General features: G+C 44.9%; 2 protein-coding genes across 4 annotated transcripts in view; both read left to right on the plus strand.

Annotated features, from left to right (window-relative positions):
* Nucleotides 1–10,966, plus strand: part of LOC138672158 (uncharacterized) — a 152,961-nt gene extending 141,995 nt beyond the window's left edge. For all 3 annotated transcript variants that reach the window (XM_069760176.1, XM_069760174.1, XM_069760177.1), the window contains exon 9: nt 10,547–10,966. In XM_069760176.1, coding sequence (XP_069616277.1) covers nt 10,547–10,620 — 74 coding nt within the window. In that variant the 3' untranslated portion in view covers nt 10,621–10,966. The remainder of the gene's footprint in view (nt 1–10,546) is intronic.
* Nucleotides 10,967–11,046: 80 nt separating this feature from the next.
* Nucleotides 11,047–14,235, plus strand: LOC138672159 (uncharacterized). Its single transcript, XM_069760178.1, has 2 exons — nt 11,047–13,253; nt 13,726–14,235. Exons 1-2 carry the CDS (start codon nt 12,834–12,836, stop codon nt 14,233–14,235), a joined length of 930 nt encoding a protein of 309 aa, XP_069616279.1. The 5' UTR covers nt 11,047–12,833.
* Nucleotides 14,236–22,695: the final 8,460 nt, after the last annotated feature.

A 22,695-nucleotide genomic window follows, 5' to 3' on the forward strand; every position in this document is an offset into this window, starting at 1 on the left:
TGCGGTTTTCTTGCGGATTTGCTGTGTTGTTTACCCCTGCGGTTTTCTATAATTAAATGGGTACAAAAACGCTGCAGATTCACAAAAAAGAAGTGACATGCTACTTCTTTTAAACCGCAGCGGATTTTCCGCAAAGTGTGCACAGCATTTTTTTTTCTCATTGATTTACATTGTACTGTAAATCAATTGCGGATCTGCAGCATTTCTGCACTGCAAAAAACGCTGCGGATCTGCAGAGAATCCGCAACGTGTGCACATACCCTTATACATTTGTATGAGTTATATTACCATTATAGTACTAACATTTTTCATATGCCCTATTTTTAAGGATTTTCTCAGAGATGTTGATGTCAGTGAAATACAAATTACCACACACTATCCATTTAAATCATCTGCCACTCCAGCTTTGCTAGTTCCATATTCCCCATTAACTCCTTGCCAACACTGGATGTACCGGTACATACTATTTTGCTTGGAGTTCCTCAAATAGAACTATAGGCTACAAAGTACGTCCAAAGGAGCTCTGCTTCCACATTCACCACCAGTAGCTTAGGTTAACTGATAGCCAATCAATAGTGATCACAGCATTTAGAAGGTTGTGAAAGTGAGAGGTAGCCCTTTTTCCTTTGTGAAAATGAAAAATGTTGGGCTAAAGCAATATTTTAGTAAAAATTGTAAGTTTGCATTAATTCCCATGACGCATCTGAAGGATTAACAATACTTGGGGGGTGTAAATATTAAAAGGGGGTTTTGTTTTCAGGTTTTTTTCGATACATAGGCCCCAAAGTCACTTTAGCAGTAAAGTGGTCCCTAACAATATAGGTTTGGTAAATTTTATTGAAAATGAAAATTTTTTACTAAAGATTTCAGTCTAAACATGAGAAAAAAACAAAATAAAATGAGCATATTCCCAATAGTAAATAAATAAGTAAATACTAATAGTACATTTAACCCCTTAGTGACAGAGCCAATTTGGTACTTAAAAGGAACCTGTCACCTGAATTTGGCGGGACTGGTTTTGGGTCATATGGGCGGAGTTTTCAGGTGTTTGATTCACCCTTTCCTTACCCGCTGGCTGCATGCTGGCTGCAATATTGGATTGAAGTTCATTCTCTATCCTCCATAGTACACGCCTGCACAAGGCAAGATTGCTTTGCGCAGGCGTGTACTATGGAGGACAGAGAATGAACTTCAATCCAATATTGCAGCCAGCATGCAGCCAGCGGGTAAGGAAAGGGTGAATCAAACACCCGAAAACTCTGCCCATATGACCCAAAACCAGTCCCGCCAAATTCAGGTGACAGAGTCCCTTTAATGACCGAGCCAATTTTTGCAATTCTGACCACTGTCACTTTATGAGGTTATAACTCTGGAACGCTTCAACGGATCCCGCTGATTCTGAGACTGTTTTTTTTCGTGACATATTGTACTTCATGTTAGTGGTAACATTTCTTCGATATTACTTGGGATTATTTATGAAAAAAACAGAAATATGGCGAAAATTTTTAAAATTTTGCAATTTTCAAACTTTGTATTTTTATGCCCTTAAATCAGAGAGATATGTCACAAAAAAATAGTTAATAAATAACATTTCCCACATGTCTACTTTACATCAGCACAATTTTGGAAACAAAATTTTTTTTTGTTAGGGAGTTATAAGGGTTAAAAGTTGACCAGCAATTTCTGATTTTTACAACACCTTTTTTTTTAGGGACCACATCACATTTGAAGTCATTTTGAGGGGTCTATATGATAGAAAATAACCAAGTGTGACACCATTCTAAAAATTACACCCCTCAAGGTTCTCAAAACCAAATTCAAGAAGTTTATTAACCCTTTACATGCTTCACAGGAACTGAAACAATGTGGAAGGAAAAAATGAACATTTAACTTTTTTTTGCAAACATTTTAATTCAGAACCATTTTTTTTATTTTCACAAGTGTAAAAACAGAAATGTAACCATAAATTTTGTTACGCAATTTCTCCTGAATACGCCAATACCCCATATGTGGGGGTAAACCACTGTTTGGGCGCACCGCAGAACTTGGAAGTGAAGGAGCGCAGTTTTACTTTTTCAATGTAAAATTGGCAGGAATTGAGATTGAACGCCATGTCGCGTTTGGAGAGCCCCTGATGTGCCTAAACAGTGGAAACCCCCCACAATTGACACCATTTTGGAAACTAGACCCATTAAGGAACTTATCTAGATGTGTGGTGAGCACTTTGAACCCCCATGTGCTTCACAGAAGTTTATAACGTTGACCTGTGAAAATTAAAAATCGCATTTTTTCTACAAAAATGATCTTTTGCCCCCAAATTTTTATTTTCACAAGGGTAACAGGAGAAATTAGACCACAAAAGTTGTAATGCAATTTCTCCTGAGTACGTCGATACCCAATATGTGGGGGTAAACCACTGTTTGGGCGCACCGCAGAGCTTGGAAGAGAAGGAGTGCCGTTTTACTTTTTCAATGTAGAATTGTCTGGAATTGAGATCGGACGCCATGTCGCGTTTGGAGAGCCCCTGATGTGCCTAAACAGTGGAAACCCCCCACAAGTGACACCATTTTGGAAACTAGACCCCTTAAGGAACTTATCTAGATGTGTGGTAAGAACTTTGAATGCCCAAGTGCTTCACAAAAGTTTAGAATGCAGAGTCGTGAAAATAAAAAATATTTTTTTTTCCACAAAAAAGATTTTTTAGCCCCCAAGTTTTTATTTTCGCAAGGGTATCAAGAGAAATCGGACCCCAAAAGTTGTTGTCCAATTTGTCCTGAGTAGGCTTGTACCCCATATATGGGGGTAAACCACTGTTTGGGCGCACGGCGGAGCTCGGAAGGAAGGAGCGCCGTTTTGGAATGCAGACTTTGATAGAATGGTCTGCGGGCGTTATGTTGCGTTTGCAGAGCCCCTGATGTACCTAAACAGTAGAAACCCTCCACAAGTGACCCCATTTTGGAAACTAGACCCCCCAAGGAACTTATCTAGATGTGTGGTGAGAACTTTGAATGCCCAAGTGCTTCACAGAAGTTTAGAATGCAGTGTCGTGAAAATAAAAAAATATTTTTTTTCCACAAAAAAGATTTTGTAGCCCACAAGTTTTTATTTTCGCAAGGGTAACAGGAGAAATTGGACCCCAAAAGTTGTTGTCCAATTTATCCCGAGTACACTGATGCCCCATATGTGGGGGTAACCCACTGTTTGGGCGCACGGCAGAGCTCAGAAGGGAGGGAGCACCATTTGACTTTTTGAGCGCAAAATTGGCTGTCGTGTTTGGAGACCCCCTGATGTAACTAAACAGTGGAAACCCCCTAATTCTAGCTCCAACCCTAACCCCAACACACCCCTAACCCTAATCCCAACCCAATCCATAATCCTAATCACTAACGCTAACGATAATCACAACCCTTACCCCAAAACAACCCTAATGTCAACCCTAACCATAACCCTAATCAAAACCCTAAATCCAACACAACCCTAATCCTAATCTCAACCCTAACCTCAAACCTAACCCTAATCCCAATACACCCTTAATCACAACCCTAACCTTAACCCTAATCCCAAACCTAACCCTAATCCCAAGCGTAACCCTAATGCCAACCCTAACCCTAATACCAACTCTAATCCAAACCCTAACCCTAATCCCAAATCTAACCCTAACTTTAGCCCCAACCCTAACCCTAAAGCTACTTTCACACTTGCGCCGTTTGGCATCCGTCGCAATCCGTCGTTTTGGACAAAAAACGGATCCTCCAAATGTGCCCGCAGGATGCGTTTTTTGCCCATAGACTTGTATTGCCGACGGATCGTGACGGATGGCCACACGTCGCGTCCGTCGTGCACTAGATCAGTTGTGTTTTGGCGGAGCGTCGGCACAAAAAACGTTCAATGTAACGTTTTTTTGTATGTCTCGTCCGCCATTTCTGACCGCACATGCGTGGCCGTAACTCCGCCCCCTCCTCCCCAGGACATAGATTGGGCAGCGGATGCGTTGAAAAACTACATCCGCTGCCCACGTTGTGCACAATTTTCACAACATGCGTCGGTATGTCGGGCAGACGCATTGCGACGGCCCCGTACCAACGTAAGTGTGAAAGAACCCTAACCCTGAATTTAGCCCCAACCCTAACCCTAGCCCTAACCTTAGCCCTAACCGTAGCCCTAACCCTAGCCCTAACACTAGCCCTAACCCTAGCCCTAACCCTAGTCCTAGCTCTAACCCTAGTCCTAACCCTAGCCCTAACCCTAGCCCTAACCCTAGCCCTAACCCTAGCCCTAACCCTAACCCTAGCCCTAACCCTAACCCTAATTTTAGCCCCAACTGCTGTTCTCCTGCCGGCCGGCAGATGGAGACAGATGGCGGGCGCACTGCGCATGCGCCCGCCATTTTCTTTTGCCGGCGGCCAGGAGGAGCAGCAGGAGGACCCAGGGACACAGGTGAGTATGATAGGGTCCCCGAATCCCCCTATTTCTCTGTCCTCTGATGTGCGATCACATGAGAGGACAGAGAATTACACTTTGACTTTTTTTTTTTTGCAGTCGCCGGTAAACAGTTAATTACCGGCGATCGCAAAACAGGGGTCGGTAAAACCGACTCCGATCATGCTCTTTGGGGTCTCGGCTACCCCCGGCAGCCGAGACCCCAAAGATTCTCCCGGGGCCGGCCGGCGGGCGCACTGCGCATGCGCCCGCCATTTTGAAGATGGCGGCGCCCTCCGGGAGCCACGAGGAGCACCGGGGGAGATAGGTGAGTATCGGGGGGCTATCTGGGACCCCCTTTCTCTGTCCTCTGATGTGCGATCACATCGGAGGACAGAGAAATTAAAAAGAGATTGCGTTTTTTTTTTTGCGATCGCCGGTAAACGGTTAATTACCGGTGATCGCAAATGCGGGGTCGGTTAAAAACCCCCCAAATCATGTTCTCTGGGGTCTCGGCTACCCCCGGGAGCCGAGACCTCGGAGAAAATCCGACTCGGGGGGGGGGGGGGGGGCGCTATTCACTTTTTCCACAGCGCCGTTGATTAACGGCGCTGTGGTTTAAGTACCCTTAGTGGCCGCCGTTAAAAGGCGTATCGGCGGTCGTTAAGGGGTTAAATAACCTAGTGTACTTAGGTTACACTGTTTTGATTAAAAAAAAGTAAAAGCCATCCCACTGCGAAAAGGTGTACCCAGTCTGGACTGGTCCTATCTTGTCTCTAGTATTAAAACCTTACCTTGTGTCAGGCAACATCAATGCAGCTAAGGGAAGAGCAGGACAGGGGTCCAACTGTTCAGACACCTGCCCATGGGAATCTTTGTAGATGAAATGCTTAGCTCCAAAGTACGAAGTGCAAGAAACTACAGCAAAACCAAAGAAATTAGCCAGAACTAGGGCCGGACTGGCTATCTGGCAAATGCCAGAAGGGCCTGTCTGGTCATTGGCTGCCTTGTCTGCTACATTGTTAGCAGAATCTGTGTTCTCAAGAAATCCATACTGTTAAGAGTTGTGATGGAGCACAAAGTCGCTGACTCCGTCACTTACCCTAGCAGGCCACATGTATCATTAGAAATATTGGTCTTGTAGTAAATCTTGCTTTCCTCCATCCAGGATAATAATAGTAAAATATCCCCATCTAGTGCTCAGGGGTGGGGAAACCATGGGTCCGTGTGATTTCAAATACCAGAGCTGAATTTCAGCCCCAGTCCGTACCTGGCCAGAACATAAGTGGGTATACGTGCAATGTGTAAGAGCAAGTTCACACTGTGGCGATTTCACAGCCAAAACCCAAGAAAAAAAAACAAAATGAGCAAATACCCTTGAAAATAAATCCACAAGGTTCATAATTACTAAGCTAGTTTAGCCATCAATAAACATTAAATGGCACATAGCAGATGCACGTTAGATGAATTGCATAAAGAAGAAAAAAATGAGTTTTTAAGCTATATCAAATTCTTGATTTATTAGTAACAAATATCATAAAAATACAAGGAAAAATACAAGGATTTACAAGAACAGTACATTAGTGATCAGCAGAATTTGCAACAATATAAGTAGATATGAATGTATAAAGCGCATTTAAGCATAAATATAACAGACACAGTGGTCAGCAAGCGTACATACAGGTGTACAATTTGAAAAATTTGACCTGGTCAGGAAGGTGAAAACAGGCTTCAACAGGAAATGGTTAATTTCTGTTTATTACAATATGTTAGTATGGCATATCACTGCAGCGGTAACATTTTTATTACCTGAAAACTCTTTTGACTGCTACAAGACTGCCCACTGCCCCCATGACATACACGCGTAAAGTGCCCCAGCGAGGTAGTTGTGGGCGAGTTGCTGCTCCCACTCGCTTTGGCACTATACAATTTGTATCTCTGACACTTTGTGCTGCTGTGTATGGGGTGCATCACAATTACTTCTGGCCTACAGGCCTCCATTGGCTTCATGCTTTCCTCTCCTGAAACCTTGGCATCAATCGAGGGGACACAGGTTTTGTAAAAACAATCAAAATTTTACTGGGCAATTGGCTGTCTTTACAAACAGGCATATAGGAAAAGGCCCAACAGGTTGTCATCTTTACCACAGGTTCTGGACACAACTTCAGCCCTGGTTCTTGGTATGGGTAGAGTGTGCCTCTTCCTATCTTCTCTGGCACCAGAAATTCATCTCCAACCCTAGCAGTTCACCCAGATTGCAATATCTTCTGCCTTATGTAGTCTGATTCCAGCTTTCCCTATAGCTTCACAAGCTGAGTTTGCTCAAAGGCCCCGACGTCCATCTTGAGGTTCCCCAGGCTGGCAGACGGGATCACATGGAAGGGTATTTTTGGTAATCCACTGCCCCGAGTATTAGGCCCACATTGTCTCTAACATCCCAATGCATGAGACTTGTGTTGCCATTTCACACTACTGTCCTGCACTGAACTGTCACTTTCTCAACTTGACACAAAAGGTACCGTCACATTAAGCGACGCTGCAGCGATCTAGACAACGATGTCGATCGCTGCAGCGTCGCTGTGTGGTCGCAGGAGAGCTGTCACACAGACAGCTCTCCAGCGACCAATGATGCCGAAGTCCACGGGTAACCAGGGTAAACATTGGGTTACTAAGCGCAGGGCCGCGCTTAGTAACCCAATGTTTACCCTGGTTACAAGTGTAAATGAAAAAAAAACAAACACTACATACTTACACTCCGGTGTCTGTCCCCCGGCGTTCTGCTTCCCTGCACTGTGTAAGCGCCGGCCGTAAAGCAGAGCGGTGACGTCACCGCTGTAACCTGCTTTACGGCCGGCCAGCGTTGACACAGGATGCAGGAGGAGTAAAGCAGGTTACAGTGGTGACGTCACCGCTCTGCTTTACGGCCGGCGCTTACACAGTGCAGGGAAGCAGAACGCCGGGAGACAGACACCGGAATGTAAGTATGTCGTGTTTGTTTTTTTTTACATTTACACTGGTAACCAGGGTAAACATTGGGTTACTAAGCGCGGCCCTGCGCTTAGTAACCCGATGTTTACCCTGGTTACCAGTGAAGACATCGCTGAATCGGCGTCACACACGCCGATTCAGCGATGTCGGCGGGTGATCCAGCGACGAAATAAAGTTCTGGCCTTTCTGCTCCGACCAACGATGTCACAGAAGGATCCAGATCGCTGCTGCGTGTTAAAACACAACGATATCGCTATCCAGGACGCTGCAACGTCACGGATCGCAATCGTTATCGTTGTTAAATTGTTCAGTGTGAAGGTACCTTAACTCAGTTCCCCCTCCCCAAACTGGGCCGGCTTTACAGTTAACCCTGCATAGGCTAGACTGAAGCCCCACTGGTTGTTACCCTTAACAACATGCATAAATATACAATACATTTAACCCCTTAGAGTGTCAGCAAGCAGATTATCAGCTCGACCACTCCTACAAAAAAAATTACAGACTTCTCCATTTTTTGTAGGTGGCAAAAACGTGCAAAATCGGCAGTGTATCAAATACTTATTTTCCCCACTGTACATCTACAATTGTATGGTTTAAAGATGCAAATGTAATGAAATATCAGAAGGGAATGACAGAGGGAGTGGTGAACTGTGTTAGTGACTCACTGACACTGCTCACCTGTGTACCTGCACACCAGCTATCAATGTGCTGAATATCAGGGACAGCAGCCAGAGTTAGCTATATTTTTTTCCTTGAGGAGGCAAGATGTAATACCCTAGATCAGGGGTTCCCAACCTGTAGCTCAGGAGCCACATGTGGCTCACGGTCCCATGAATTGTGGCTCGCGGCTGTCAGCTTGGTTCATTAGCTCCAGTTTTTGCAAACAGGTATGAAGAGCACATCTGAAAATGGTGAATTTTGTGAGCAGCCCTGCACAATAGAGCAGATTTGGACGCACATACAGTGGGGCAAAAAAGTATTTAGTCAGTCAGCAATAGTGCAAGTTCCACCACTTAAAAAGATGAGAGGCGTCTGTAATTTACATCATAGGTAGACCTCAACTATGGGAGAGAAACTGAGAAAAAAAAATCCAGAAAATCACATTGTCTGTTTTTTTAACATTTTATTTGCATATTATGGTGGAAAATAAGTATTTGGTCAGAAACAAAATTTCATCTCAATACTTTGTAATATATCCTTTGTTGGCAATGACAGAGGTCAAACGTTTTCTGTAAGTCTTCACAAGGTTGCCACACACTGTTGTTGGTATGTTGGCCCATTCCTCTATGCAGATCTCCTCTAGAGCAGTGATGTTTTTGGCTTTTCGCTTGGCAACACGGACTTTCAACTCCCTCCAAAGGTTTTCTATAGGGTTGAGATCTGGAGACTGGCTAGGCCACTCCAGGACCTTGAAATGCTTCTTACGAAGCCACTCCTTCGTTGCCCTGGCTGTGTGCTTTGGATCATTGTCATGTTGAAAGACCCAGCCACGTTTCATCTTCAATGCCCTTGCTGAAGGAAGGAGGTTTGCACTCAAAATCTCACGATACATGGCCCCATTCATTCTTTCATGTACCCGGATCAGTCGTCCTGGCCCCTTTGCAGAGAAACAGCCCCAAAGCATGATGTTTCCACCACCATGCTTTACAGTAGGTATGGTGTTTGATGGATGCAACTCAGTATTCTTTTTCCTCCAAACACCACAAGTTGTGTTTCTACCAAACAGTTCCAGTTTGGTTTCATCAGACCATAGGACATTCTCCCAAAACTCCTCTGGATCATCCAAATGCTCTCTAGCAAACTTCAGACGGGCCCGGACATGTACTGGCTTAAGCAGTGGGACACGTCTGGCACTGCAGGATCTGAGTCCATGGTGGCGTAGTGTGTTACTTATGGTAGGCCTTGTTACATTGGTCCCAGCTCTCTGCAGTTCATTCACTAGGTCCCCCCGCGTGGTTCTGGGATTTTTGCTCACCGTTCTTGTGATCATTCTGACCCCACGGGGTGGGATATTGCGTGGAGACCCAGATCGAGGGAGATTATCAGTGGTCTTGTATGTCTTCCATTTTCTAATTATTGCTCCCACTGTTGATTTCTTCACTCCAAGCTGGTTGGCTATTGCAGATTCAGTCTTCCCAGCCTGGTGCAGGGCTACAATTTTGTTTCTGGTGTCCTTTGACAGCTCTTTGGTCTTCACCATAGTGGAGTTTGGAGTCAGACTGCTTGAGGGTGTGCACAGGTGTCTTTTTATATTGATAACAAGTTTAAACAGGTGCCATTACTACAGGTAATGAGTGGAGGAAAGAGGAGACTCTTAAAGAAGAAGTTACAGGTCTGTGAGAGCCAGAAATCTTGATTGTTTGTTTCTGACCAAATACTTATTTTCCACCATAATATGCAAAAAAAATGTTAAAAAAACAGACAATATGATTTTCTGGATTTTTTTTTCGCAGTTTGCCTCCCATAGTTGAGGTCTACCTATGATGTAAATTACAGACGCCTCTCATCTTTTTAAGTGGTGGAACTTGCACTATTGCTGACTGACTAAATACTTTTTTGCCCCACTGTATACTGGTCTTAGGGGTTTTGAGATGATTTAAGTATGGTACGCTGGAGACAAGATGACACCACCCATTCATAGGAGATGTTTGAAGCTGGATGTAACAGTGTCTTGGGAGTGCTTTATAGGAGAATACCGAATGGGGGGTATTGTTGAGACCCCTGGATCTTTGTATTCTGCTTTGGGGCGATTTTTGTGGAAAAACTTTGGTTACTATTATGCCTGTAATGGGGGGCTTTGGTTGCCGAAATTGTGAGGGGAGCGGGAGCTGAATGTGGCTCGCTACCCTCTCTGAAGGCTGAATGTGGCTCTCAAGGTCAGAAACGTTGGGGACCTCTGCCCTAGACAGTTGCCTACCGTTGCCTCCCTGTCATACCAGCCTTGTGTGGAAAACAAAGATCAGCATGGTCACATACTAGTAAACATGTTTCAACAAATACAGTAGTTTTACTTCAATAGAGTGACACTCCTCCACAGCAATAAAAAAATGCTATCATTTTCCATTAGAGCACTATGAAGCTAGGCTAATGTATAACTATCTTCTGTATATGCTTTTATATCTACAATTTTTTTTTTCAGTGTGTAATAAAGACCTGGAATACATTGAAGTACTTTCAGAAAATGAAGATTATGATGATGTGGAAATAATCTGACCTTGTAATATTATTAAATCCCAAACGAAATAATATATATATATATATATATTTTTTTTTTATCAAGTTGATTGCTCTAAACTGTAATATCCAAATGCGGTGCTGAACACTGAAAAAGAGCTGTCAGTGCAGTATACATTTATTCCCAGTGATAATGCTTTCTAGGAATATCCTTCAGTGTTTGAGGACAAGTATTGTCCGAGAAATTCATAAATTTTTATAACTGGAAACACATTTTTGTAAAGATCAAAATGAATAATATGATGTGTGTGTGTATATATATGTATGTGTATATATATGTATGTGTATGTATATATATATATATATATATATATATATATATATATATATATATATATATATATATATATATATATATATATATATCTAGGAAAACAGCACAAAAATCAAAGAAAAGCAGGCTTTAATGCCTGAACGGCTTGGCAACGTTCTCTTGAGAAAGGATACTATATCCAAAACGTTGCCACGCCATTCAGGCATTAAAGCCTGTTTTTCTTTGATTTTTGTGCTGTTTTCTTTTTTTTTATTTCTATTATTGGAAGCCATTTGAACACTGGCTGGGAAAGTGCTGCACGACAACTGCGGTAATACGTGATGCTGTTCCAATTTTGACATATATAATTTGTATTTATTTTATTAAATCCATTTCAAATTGATATATTTCATAAATAATATACTATAAAAAGAAGCTATTGCAATAAAATATGTTCTGAATAAAATCCTGATACATTACTTCTCTGTTTTCTCTATTTTCTGGTTAAAAAAACTGCAAATATCTAAAAATGACAATCACAGCATGAGGTATTGCATATTATGGCCAAATAGGAAGCATTTATATACTTCATGCCCGACAGAATGTGAGACTACCGTCAAAGTCTACCGAAAGCGGTCTTTTAAAGGGACACTGTCACATGAATTTGGAGGGAACAATCTTCAGCCATGGAGGCGGGGTTTTTGGGTGTTTGATTCACCCTTTCCTTACCCGCTGGCTGCATGCTGGCTGCAATATTGGATTGAAGTTCATTCTCTGTCCTCCATAGTACACGTCTGCGCAAGGCAAGATTGCAGGGGTTAGCTATCCTACTTGGCGATAGATGTGGAACCTATATAGGGACACTTAGGGTACCGTCACACAGTGCCATTTTGATCGCTACGACGGCACGATTCGTGACGCTCCATCGTTGCTCGATTATCGCTCCAGCGTCGTACACTGCAGTCACACTTCACAATGCACGGCGCTGGAGCGATAATTTTATGACGTATTTGCGATGTAGAAGTCGTATGGGACAGTCGTACGGTCATGTCACACAAGACAATTCAGAGCACATTTTGCATAATCTGTGCGTGACGTTGTTCACGAGGGGCGTGTTGTGCTGCTAGCTAAAGTGTGCTGATAGGCCATAGGTTATGTGCACACAATTGGTTGGAAAATTTGTCACCTGAGCGCTATTGTTCTCGACGCCACCTCACAGCTTTGAAAATTTCCTTTCTTCACTTTGTACTTGGACACTTGGTGGACCTGGACGTCGGATTTTGTATTTCCCAGACTATTCCATGCTTTGCACCGCAGCTTCGAGGTATGTAAACCGCTTGGGCGTCGTGGATGGAACGCTGTATGGTCGGCATGAGCGCTTCGTTCTGCCGCTGAAGCGAAGCGGATGGTACGCTGTTGTGACTGGTGGGCTAGGGCGTGGCAGATGGAACGATGTATGGTCGGCATGAGCGCTTCGTTCCGCCGCTGAAGCGAAGCGGATGGTACGCTAGTGTGGTTAGGGTGTGGCAGATGGAACAATGTATGGTCAGCATGAGCGCTTTGTGCTGCCGCTGTAGTGAAGCGGGTGGTACGCTGTTGTGGCTTATGGTGGGCTAGGGCGTGGCAGATGGAACGATGTATGGTCGGCATGAGCGCTTCTTTCCGCCGCTGAAGCGAAGCGGATGGTACGCTAGTGTGGTTAGGGTGTGGCAGATGGAACAATGTATGGTCAGCATGAGCGCTTTGTGCCGCCGCTGTAGTGAAGCGGGTGGTACGCTGTTGTGGCTTATGGTGGGCTAGGGCGTGGCAGATGGAACGATGTATGGTCGGCATGAGCACTTCGTGCCGCCGCTAAAGCGAAGCGGATGGTACACTGTTAAAAGTAGTGTTTAAATTACTATTTGTCAAACGCCTAACTTTTTTTGTTGTTATTTTTCAGATGTCTAATCGCGTTGAGTTTATCCGTGATTTCATAGAGATCTACCAGTCTTTTCCCTGCCTCTGGAAGATTAAATCTCCAGAGTATTGCAACAGGGAAAAGAGGAAGGAGGGATATTCGAAGCTCATTGAATTTTACCATCTCCATGCACCTGAAGAGCAAGCCAACGAAGCGGTTATTAAGAAGAAAATTCAGGCGCTGCGCACGGTGTGGAGGAAAGAGCTTAATAAGGTCCTGCACACTTCTAAGTCCGGGGCTTCAACGGAAGAGGTGTACGTGCCCAAGCTCTGGTACTTTGAGCATCTGAATTTTCTTAGGGACCAAGAGGTGCCACGGACATCTACGTGTTTTCGCTCATTGGCACCTGTGGAACAGACTATATCAGAGAACCTCATCGAGCAGGACTCTCAAGGGCAACAAGTAAGTACCTCTGTGCACTACAGGTTCACCAATGTGTCCTATAATTAGATATAATTTATCTGCATTTTCAGTTTTATCCTTCTGATTATACCATCAATTTGAAGTTATAACATTTTCCTGTACACATAAGTAACCCTGTCGCATTAAAGTATTATATGGCGACCTTCATAAGTATTAAATGGCGACCTTCATAACCCATACCATCTAAACTAATTGAAAGTAGTATCGCTTCCAGCTGCAGATAAGTATTCTTGGTGAAACTATTTCGACCATAAAATGATAATCAGGTTCCCCTAGTAGTCAGAACAGTGTAGTGCAAAGTAATAAATAAATGGGAATGTTAAATAATATTACTAATATAAAAATATATTACAACATTTTCGCATGTATACGAATATATAGTTTGAATGCGGTTAGGGTGGTAAAAATTTTATATTTTCGGGTTAATAACTTCATTTTTTATTCTCCCCAGGAGGACAGTGCACAGGACAGTGCACAGGACAGTGCACAGGACAGTGCACAGGACTGCTCGACGAGTCAAATTGTGGAGGCTGCACCTGCCCGGACTCAATGGAGGCAAGGTTCAAGGAAACGTAAAGCCACCTCTGACGTCTCCCTTGAACTTTTGACCCTGGCCAAACAGGCGTTAACGAACAATGTCAGCCCTGCGTTGCAGGGCTTTGGACACTACATAGTAGACAAACTGTCAAAAATGGACGAGAGGCAAAGAACTCTTACAGAGCGTCTAATTTTGGATGCTGTAAATAAGGGTTCTGATGGCACTTTGGATGAGCACACTCGTTTGGTTTGTTCCTGCCAATGGAGCGGCCAGAGTCTTCATATTTTAATGGTTGGTCACAGACACCAATACGCCACAATGTCCCCATTTCCCACTTCTGCCCGCCACCCCCTAACTCCTACACGCCCATTCCTTCTCACATGGCTTCGACCATCCCATCAGGCACCAAAATTTTCTAAATGAGGATTCGGCGTATCACGAATTGTGAATTTTTTTTTTCTTTAATGTTTTTTTTTGGTCTTGTGAATATAGTGTGTTTAATAAAACCTTTTTCTTGAACTTCAACCTCGACAGCTTGATTGGTGGGTCTCGATCACAGAGACAAAATGGGTCCACAGCACAGTATGAGGGCAGAAATTAACTTCACAAAGAAATGTACTTTTCAAAATACAAAACATTGAAAATAGAATTAAAGTATATATATATTTTTTTATTCTACAACATAAACTTAGGCAGACAGGACGACATTAGATCTGCCTAGGGGTCTCCACTTCCCCCTTCCCTAGTGTTAAGTTCCCTTCCCCTTATCACTTTGTGTTGCGCTTAATCTTTCCTACACTGTGCGTGAAATTATCACCGGCTGTGCATATTTAAAGAAAAAAACCTGACACGTGGTTTTTTGTGTGTTTTTTCTGGTGTTTTTTTTTTTTAATTTTTCTCCCTTGGTATGGATCCGGTTGCAACTCTAACAGAGCAGCTGCGCTGTCTGTCTCTTGAGGTGAATGACCTCCGCTATGAGGTTCAGCAGCAGTGACAGCAGGGTGCTGATGTTGTGGTCTCTGCAGGTAGGCTGGTCCATCCTATACCCAAAGTTGCCCTCCCAGATTTTCGGGAGTAAGGAACAAGTTTTTTGTGTTTAAGGAAGCTTGCATACTTTATTTTAAGCTTCCTCCTTACTCCTCTGGAAATGAAGAGCAATGACTGGGTATTGTGATTTCTCTGCTACAGGATGATCCACAGTCCTGGGCGTTCTTTTTGCCACAGAATCAGGTTTGTCTCCAGTTTGTGGAGGGATTTTTTTTGGGGCTCTTGCCCTTGTCTATGATGGCTCTGACCGAGTCGCCTTGGCTAAGTCCAGGTTGCGTTGCTTTCGTGCAGGGGGATCGGTCACTGGAGATGTATAGCTCCGAATTCCGCAGGTGGGCAACTAATACTAAGTGGAATGACCCAACTCTCAGAAGTCAATTTCTTCAGGGCCTCTCTGAAAGGTTGCAGGATGCTTTGGCAGTGTATGAAACCCCAGAGTCCTTGGAAGCTGCTATGTATTTGGCTATTCGTGTGGATAGACATCTTAGGGATAGGTGGGCAAGACCACCTTCTCCGCAGCCTCTTTTTTGGGGTATTACCCCTTTGCCAGGGGAGCAGTCTATCGGTAAACCAGTACTGAGGAGGGCGGAGGAACCTATGCAATTAGGGGGTGCTTCTGCATCGGACATTTCAAAGGAGGTTCGCAAGAAAATGGAAGGGGGGGGGTTGTGGAAAAAAGGGACATTTTATTGGGGCCTATCCTTTGATGCCTAAACAAAGGGAGCCTCGTTTAATCCTTGGTAGTCTGAAGTTAAATGAGCAAGGGGTGCATTTTTCATCAACCTGCAGTTCCCGGTTTGTCCTGCCAGCAGAAGTGGTGCTGGAGAGCAAAGCCAATGAGATTTCTGTGTCTGTTGACAGTTGAGCTGGAGTTAGCATGGTTGATGCTGAGTTTGCCAGAACTCATGGGCTGGTTTATTGTGATTTAGCTAAGCCCACTTCCATCTTCGCAATTGACGCCACTTGCACAGGAAGCTTTCTATCACATTGTATGTAATGTAAGACTGAGGGTGGGGTTGGTTCATTGTGAAATAATTCCTTGCTGTGTCCTGGATGGTCTCGCCACTCCAACTGCATTAGACCTTCACTTGTTGGTGAAACATAATCTGTTGGTGGATTGTCAAGACAGGGAGGTCATTGGCAGGGTTCTTTTTTGTGAAGAAGAAAAATAACGGTAAACGTCACTGTTTAGATTTCTGGGAATGAAATAAAATTACCATCCAAGATTCATACCCACCTCCTCTGATTCCTCATCTGTTCAGCCAGGTTGAGGGAGTTAAGGTGTTCTCCAAGTTGGATTTAAGGGTGCCTACAACCTGGCTAGAATCAGAGAAGGGGATGAATGAACAGCATTCAATTTCCCTGAGGGTCATTTGAAGAGTCTGGTTATGCCTTTCGGTCTGACCAATACACCTGCGGTATTCCAGCATTTTATTAACAATATTTTACATAATTTGGTGGGTAGGTTTGTGGTGGTCTATCTTGCTTAAGTCACCTGATTTGGAGACACATTGTGAGCATGTCAGACAGGTGCAGAAAATATTTAGAGATAACAAATTGTATGTCAAACTGGAAAAATGTGTTTTCGACGTCCAGGAGGTGCAGTTTTTGGGGTACCAGTTGTCATCTTCAGGTTTTCGGATGGATCCGGAGAAGATTCCTGATGTCCTTGATTGGGACCATCCAGAGAACCTGAAATCCCTACAACGTTTTTACTAATTTTTACTGGAAATTCCGAATTATTCAGTAATTGTGAAAACCCTTTACTGGTATGACAAAGAAGGGGTCTGACTTTTCCAAATGGTCGAACACTGCCCTGCAAGCTTTTTACTCCCTGAAGAGCCCTTTCACCACGGCTCCTATACTTAGTCAACCCAAGGTTTCCCAACCCTTTGTTGTAGAGGTTGGTGCGTCGGTGGCGGGGGTTGGGGCTGTGTGGTCTCAGGGTCCGTCCCCTGGCAAATGGTGTCCATGTGCCTTCTTTTAAAAAAAAAAGTCTTTGCCAAAAGCTCCCTATTACCCACATCATAATTTCTCTCGGCCAATCAAGCTGGCATTTGAAGAATGGCAACATTGGTTGGAGGGGGCTGTCTATGCTATTACTGTTATCACTGACCATAAGAACTTGTCATATCTTCAATTGGCTAAACGTCTCAACTCGAGACAGGCTAGATGGTCCCTGTTTTTTTTACTAGGTTTAATTTTGTGGTCACTTTCCATCCAGGGCTCAAAAATGTCAAGGCTGATGCTTTGTCCCGGACCTTCACTGGGGTGGTGACCATGAGGATCCTGCCCCGATTTTGTAGAAGGGGCGACTCATTTCCGCGTTGAGCTGGAGGGTGAGGTGTTGGGGCCCAGGGGGATGTCCCTGCCTCCTGCCCTCCAGGAAGGTTATTTGTACCATCAAATCTGCACCGCAAAGTAATAAGGGAACATCAGAGCTCTGTGCTTGCTGGTCATCAAGGTAGTAAAGCAACCACGAACCTCCTTTCTCATTGTTTTTGGTGGCCGGAGTTGCACCAGGATGTGGTTGAACAAGTATCTGCTTGTAGTGTCTGAACTACCCATCCGTGTGGTCTTCTTCTTCTATTACCTATTTCAAGCAGACCATGGACACACTTGTCCATGGATTTTATTACTGACCTACCAGTGTCTGCAGCCAAGACTATGGTTTTGGTGGTTGTAGATAGGTTTAGTAAAATGGTCCATTACGTCGCATTACTTCTGAGGCTTGCTTGCCAAGACTCTTGCTCAGGTGTTTATGAGATTGTGAGGCTTCACGGGGTTCCCTGTGATTTGGTGTTATATCGGGGGACCCGGTTTGTTTCCAAGTTCGGGAGGGCTTTCTGCTCTCAACTGGGGGTGCAGCTGTCCCTTTCATCTGCCTTCCATCCCCAGTCGAATAGACAGACCGAGTGCGTTAACCAGAATTTTGAGACCTACCTTAGGTGTTTTATTGTCGAAAATCAGGAGGATTGGGTATCCTACTTACCGCCGGCAGAATTTGTTATAAATAATCACCATCAGGAATCTACTGGCAGGTCACTGTTCTATGGTGCATACGGGTATCTTCCCCATTTTGGTAGTTTTAGCGTGGGAGAGGCTTTGGGAGTTCCTGAAGAGAAACGTTTTGGTTTGTCGCTCTCCTCAGTGTGGCAGGGGGTCCTGAGTTATTTGAAGATAATGGGAGACAGGTACAAACCAATGGCTGACAGAAAACGCGTGCCAGGTCTGTACCTGAATGTGAAGGTTCCTTCCTGGAAGTTGGGACCTAGATTCATTGGTCTTTATAAAATAACTGCCGTCATTAATCCAGCTCGTTTTGACTTGAGCTACCTCAGGCTCTAAAAATCCACAATATCTTCTACAGGTCTTTGCTCATGAAATATGTGGAACCTCTTGAACAATCACCCCTAACGCTCCCCCCCATAATGGTTGATGGAAATCTTGAGTTTCAGATTTTGAGGATTGTAGATTCTCGCATCCAATGTCATTCCCTACAATACTTGGTGCAAAAGGTTATGGCCCAGAGGAAAGGATGTGAGTCTCGGCCTCAGAGGTGAATGCCCCTAAGCTGGTTTGTTCATTTCACACCTCTTGTGCCAAGAGGCCTGGTCCTGAGTGTCAGGAGGCCACTCGAAGAAGGGGGGTACTTGGAGACTTGAAGCTATAGCAGTCAGCTATCTTCCTCTTTCGTGTTTGGAAGACATCTGTGTTTCTCTCACAGTCTACTCAAGCTAAGTGTTCACCTTGTTTGTGTATCATCTGTCATTAGTGGTAGTGGGGATTGACTAATGAGTATCCTGTCCTTCCCTTTGCAGGGCTTATCACCAGGGTCAGGTAGGGGTTAGGTATCCTGCTCGACGATAGGTGTGGAACCTATATAGGGACACTTAGATCAGACAGGGTGACATTAGATCTGCCTAGATCTTCCCTAGTGTTGGGTTCCCCTACCCTTATCCCTTGGTGTTGCACTTAGTCTTTCCTACACTGTGTGTGACAGTCAGGCTGTAAAAAAAGACTGGTGTTGGCAGCTAATAAATCTTTCTTGGGTCATCATGGAGTTTGCAGTGACCATATTGGAGGTATATACAAATATTCCATGAGTTGAAAACGGATGTGTACATACTAGACGCTCACTGTTAGTTTCCTGACTTTTAGAGAAAACAGCCTGGGGCCTCCTCCGTTAATTGTTGGTTAATCATGCAATTGTCCAGACAATAGGGCGCAGCAGATAGCTGTTCACTCCAAAGATAACAGCCGATGAATCTGAGATACAACCTCCCTTGGCTGTGATCTTTGACAAATTGGTGGCAGCGATGGGATTCTGAGTGATCCATCCGATGTCCTCTCCTTGACATAACCCATAAAAAGGAGATTTTTGTGTACTCACCGTAAAATCTTTTTCTCCGAGTCAATCATTGGGGGACACAGGACCATGGGTGTTATGCTGCTTGCCACTAGGAGGACACTAAGTAAACACAAAGAATTAACTCCTCCTCCGCAGTATACACCCCTTGACTGGCCAGTAATGACCCAGTTCAGTAGCAAAGCAGTAGGAGTATAAGAAAAACCAAGACAAGTAAACTATGTCAAAAACTGAGGAACAAACCACAGCAACAACCAATAGGCTAACAGGGTGGGTGCTTTGTCCCCCAATGATTGGCTTGGAGAAAAAGATTTTACAGTGAGTACACATAAATCTTCTTTTCTCCCACGCCTCATTGGGGGACACAGGACCATGGGACGTCCTAAAGCAGTCCCTGGGTGGGGAGCAATTGCACTGCTAAAACCCCATGTACCACTGGCTTACTGTCTGCAGAATGCGCCTGCCAAGGGCAGCGTCTGCCAAAGCCTGGGTATGAACGTGATAGTGCTTCATGAAGGTATGCAGACTGGACCAAGTCGCAGCTTTACAAAGCTGTTGTGCTGAAGCCTGGTGCCGAATGGCCCAAGAAGCACCGACCGAGTCGAATGCACCTTAATCCCTGCTCTGACAGGGGTGTTCCTGACGCGCTAGGATTCCTGAATAGTGGAGCGAATCCACTTGGCTAGAGTGGCCTTTGAGGTGGGTAGACTTTTCCTATGTCCCTCCGGAAGCACGAACAGGACATCCGACTTACAGAAGGGAGCCGTGCGAGATATGTACCGCCGAAGAGCTCTAACCACATCCAGAGTATCATGGCAAGACAATGTACTCATTTAGATGAAAGGAGTAGACGACTCTAGGTAGGAAAGAGGGAGAGGTTCTCAAAACTACCTTGTCTGGGTGAAAAATTAGAAAAGGGGGTCGACAAGAGAGGGCCGCCAACTCAGAAACTCTCCTGATTGAAGTAATCACCACGAGAAAGACCACCTTCCATGAAAGGAGGGTGAGAAATGTCCTACAATGGTTCGAAAGGGGCCTCCTGAAGAACTCAAAGAACTAAGTTAAGATCCCATGAAGCCAAAGGCATTCTATAGGGAGGGACCACCCAGGAGACTCCTTGGATGAACGTCTTAACCGGCAGTCTGAAAGCGATCTTTCGTTGGAATAGAACAGACAATGAAGACACTTGTCCTTTGAGCGAGCCTAGGGCAAGGCCTGACTCTAAACCTGATTGGAGAAACTCCAGAATGGACGGAATGGAAAACACCAGAGGAGAACGTCCATGGGCATGGCACCATGAAAAGAAGATGCGCCTGGAGCGATGATAAAGGCGCATGGATACAGGTTTCCTAGCACGAATCAAGGTAGAAAAAACCCCTGGAGAGAATCTGGATTGGGCTAAAATCCAGGTTTCAATGGCCATGCCGTCAAAGACAGGGCCCCGGAGTTCTGGTGGCAAATTGGGCCCGGTGAGAGAAGATCCATGCGATCTGGAAGACGCCAGGGGACGTCGGTGACCATTTGGACGAGTTCTGCGTACCATGCTTGGCGCGGCCAGTCCGGCGCGACGAGGATCATTGGTCTCCCCTCTGCCTTGATCTTCTTGATGACTCTCGGGAGCAGTGGAAGAGGCAGAAATATGTATGGCAGCTGGAACTGATGCCACGACAGGACCAGAGCATCTGCTCCGATGGCGCAAGGATCGCGGGATCGAGCAATAAACTGGGGAACCTGGTTGTTTAGCCTTGAGGCCATGAGATCCACATCCAGCGTCCCCCAGCAAAGACAAATCTGCTGGAAGTCTTCCGGATGGAGGGACCACTCACCCGAGGCAAGACCTTGGTGACTGGGGAAGTCCACTTCCCAATTCTCCACACCCGGTATGTGGATCGCCGAGATGAGTGAATAATTCGTCTCGGCCCAGCGTAGCATGTGGGAGACTTTGAGCAAGGCTGACCTGCTGCGGGTTCCCTCTTGCCGGTTGATATACTCCACAGCTGTGGCGTTATTGGATTGGATTCTGATGGCATGGCCTGCGAGGAGGTGGTGAAAGTTGCATAAGGCAAATGTAACATAGTAACATAGTTAGTAAGGCCGAAAAAAGACCTTTGTCCATCCAGTTCAGCCTATATTCCATCATAATAAATCCCCAGATCTACGTCCTTCTACAGAACCTAATAATTGTATGATACAATATTGGTCTGCTCCATGAAGACATCCAGGCCTTTCTTGAACCCCTCGACTGAGTTCGCCATCACCACCTCCTCAGGCAAGCAATTCCAGATTCTCACTGCCCTAACAGTAAAGAATCCTCTTCTATGTTGGTGGAAAAACCTTCTCTCCTCCAGACGCAAAGAATGCCCCTTTGTGCCCATCACCTTCCTTGGTATAAACAGATCCTCAGCGAGATATTTGTATTGTCCCCTTATATACTTATACATGGTTATTAGATCGCCCCTCAGTCATCTTTTTTCTAGACTAAATAATCCTAATTTCGCTAATCTATCTGGGTATTGTAGTTCTCCCATCCCCTTTATTAATTTTGTTGCCCTCCATTGTACTCTCTCTAGTTCCATTATATCCTTCCTGAGCACCGGTGCCCAAAATTGGACACAGTACTCCATGTGCGGTCTAACTAGGGATTTGTACAGAGGCAGTATAATGCTCTCATCATGTGTATCCAGACCTCTTTTAATGCACCCCATGATCCTGTTTGCCTTGGCAGCTGCTGCCTGGCACTGGCTGCTCCAGGTAAGTTTATCATTAACTAGGATCCCCAAGTCCTTCTCCCTGTCAGATTTACCCAGTGGTTTCCCGTTCAGTGTGTAATGGTGATATTGATTCCTTCTTCCCATGTGTATAACCTTACATTTATCATTGTTAAACCTCATCTGCCACATTTCAGCCCAAGTTTCCAACTTATCCAGATCCATCTGTAGCAGAATACTATCTTCTCTTGTATTAACTGCTCGAATCTCCAAGATATTGATTAGAAGACGCGACTCTCTTGTGGAATAATGACCCTTTGCCGTGTGGTGATTGAAAACTGCCCCCCAGCCCAAAAGGCTGGCATCGGTGGTCACCACTAACCAGCGCACTGGGAGAAAAGACTTCCCTTGGTCCACGGAGGACTGCAGCGTCCATCACCTGAGGGTCTGCCTGACCTGTGGGGAGAGGCGAAAACGACGGTCAAGGGAGAAAAAACTCCTGTCCCAGGCTAACAGCAGTGCCTGTTGCAGGGGACAGAGATGGAACTGAGCAAACGGAACGGCTTCCATCGCTGCAACCATTTTCCCGATGATGCGCATCGTGAAGCGAATGGAGTGAGGGACTGGGCGGGATAGCTTGTGTGCTCCCTGTTGTAAGGACAAGACCTTCTCTGGAGAGAGAATGACTAACCCGCAGGAAGAGTCCAAAATCATGCCTAGGAAGCAGATTTGCTGAGCTGGCACTGGAGATGATTTCTC

The sequence above is a fragment of the Ranitomeya imitator genome, chromosome 3 (assembly GCF_032444005.1).
Source record: "Ranitomeya imitator isolate aRanImi1 chromosome 3, aRanImi1.pri, whole genome shotgun sequence".
Lineage (NCBI taxonomy): Eukaryota > Metazoa > Chordata > Amphibia > Anura > Dendrobatidae > Ranitomeya > Ranitomeya imitator.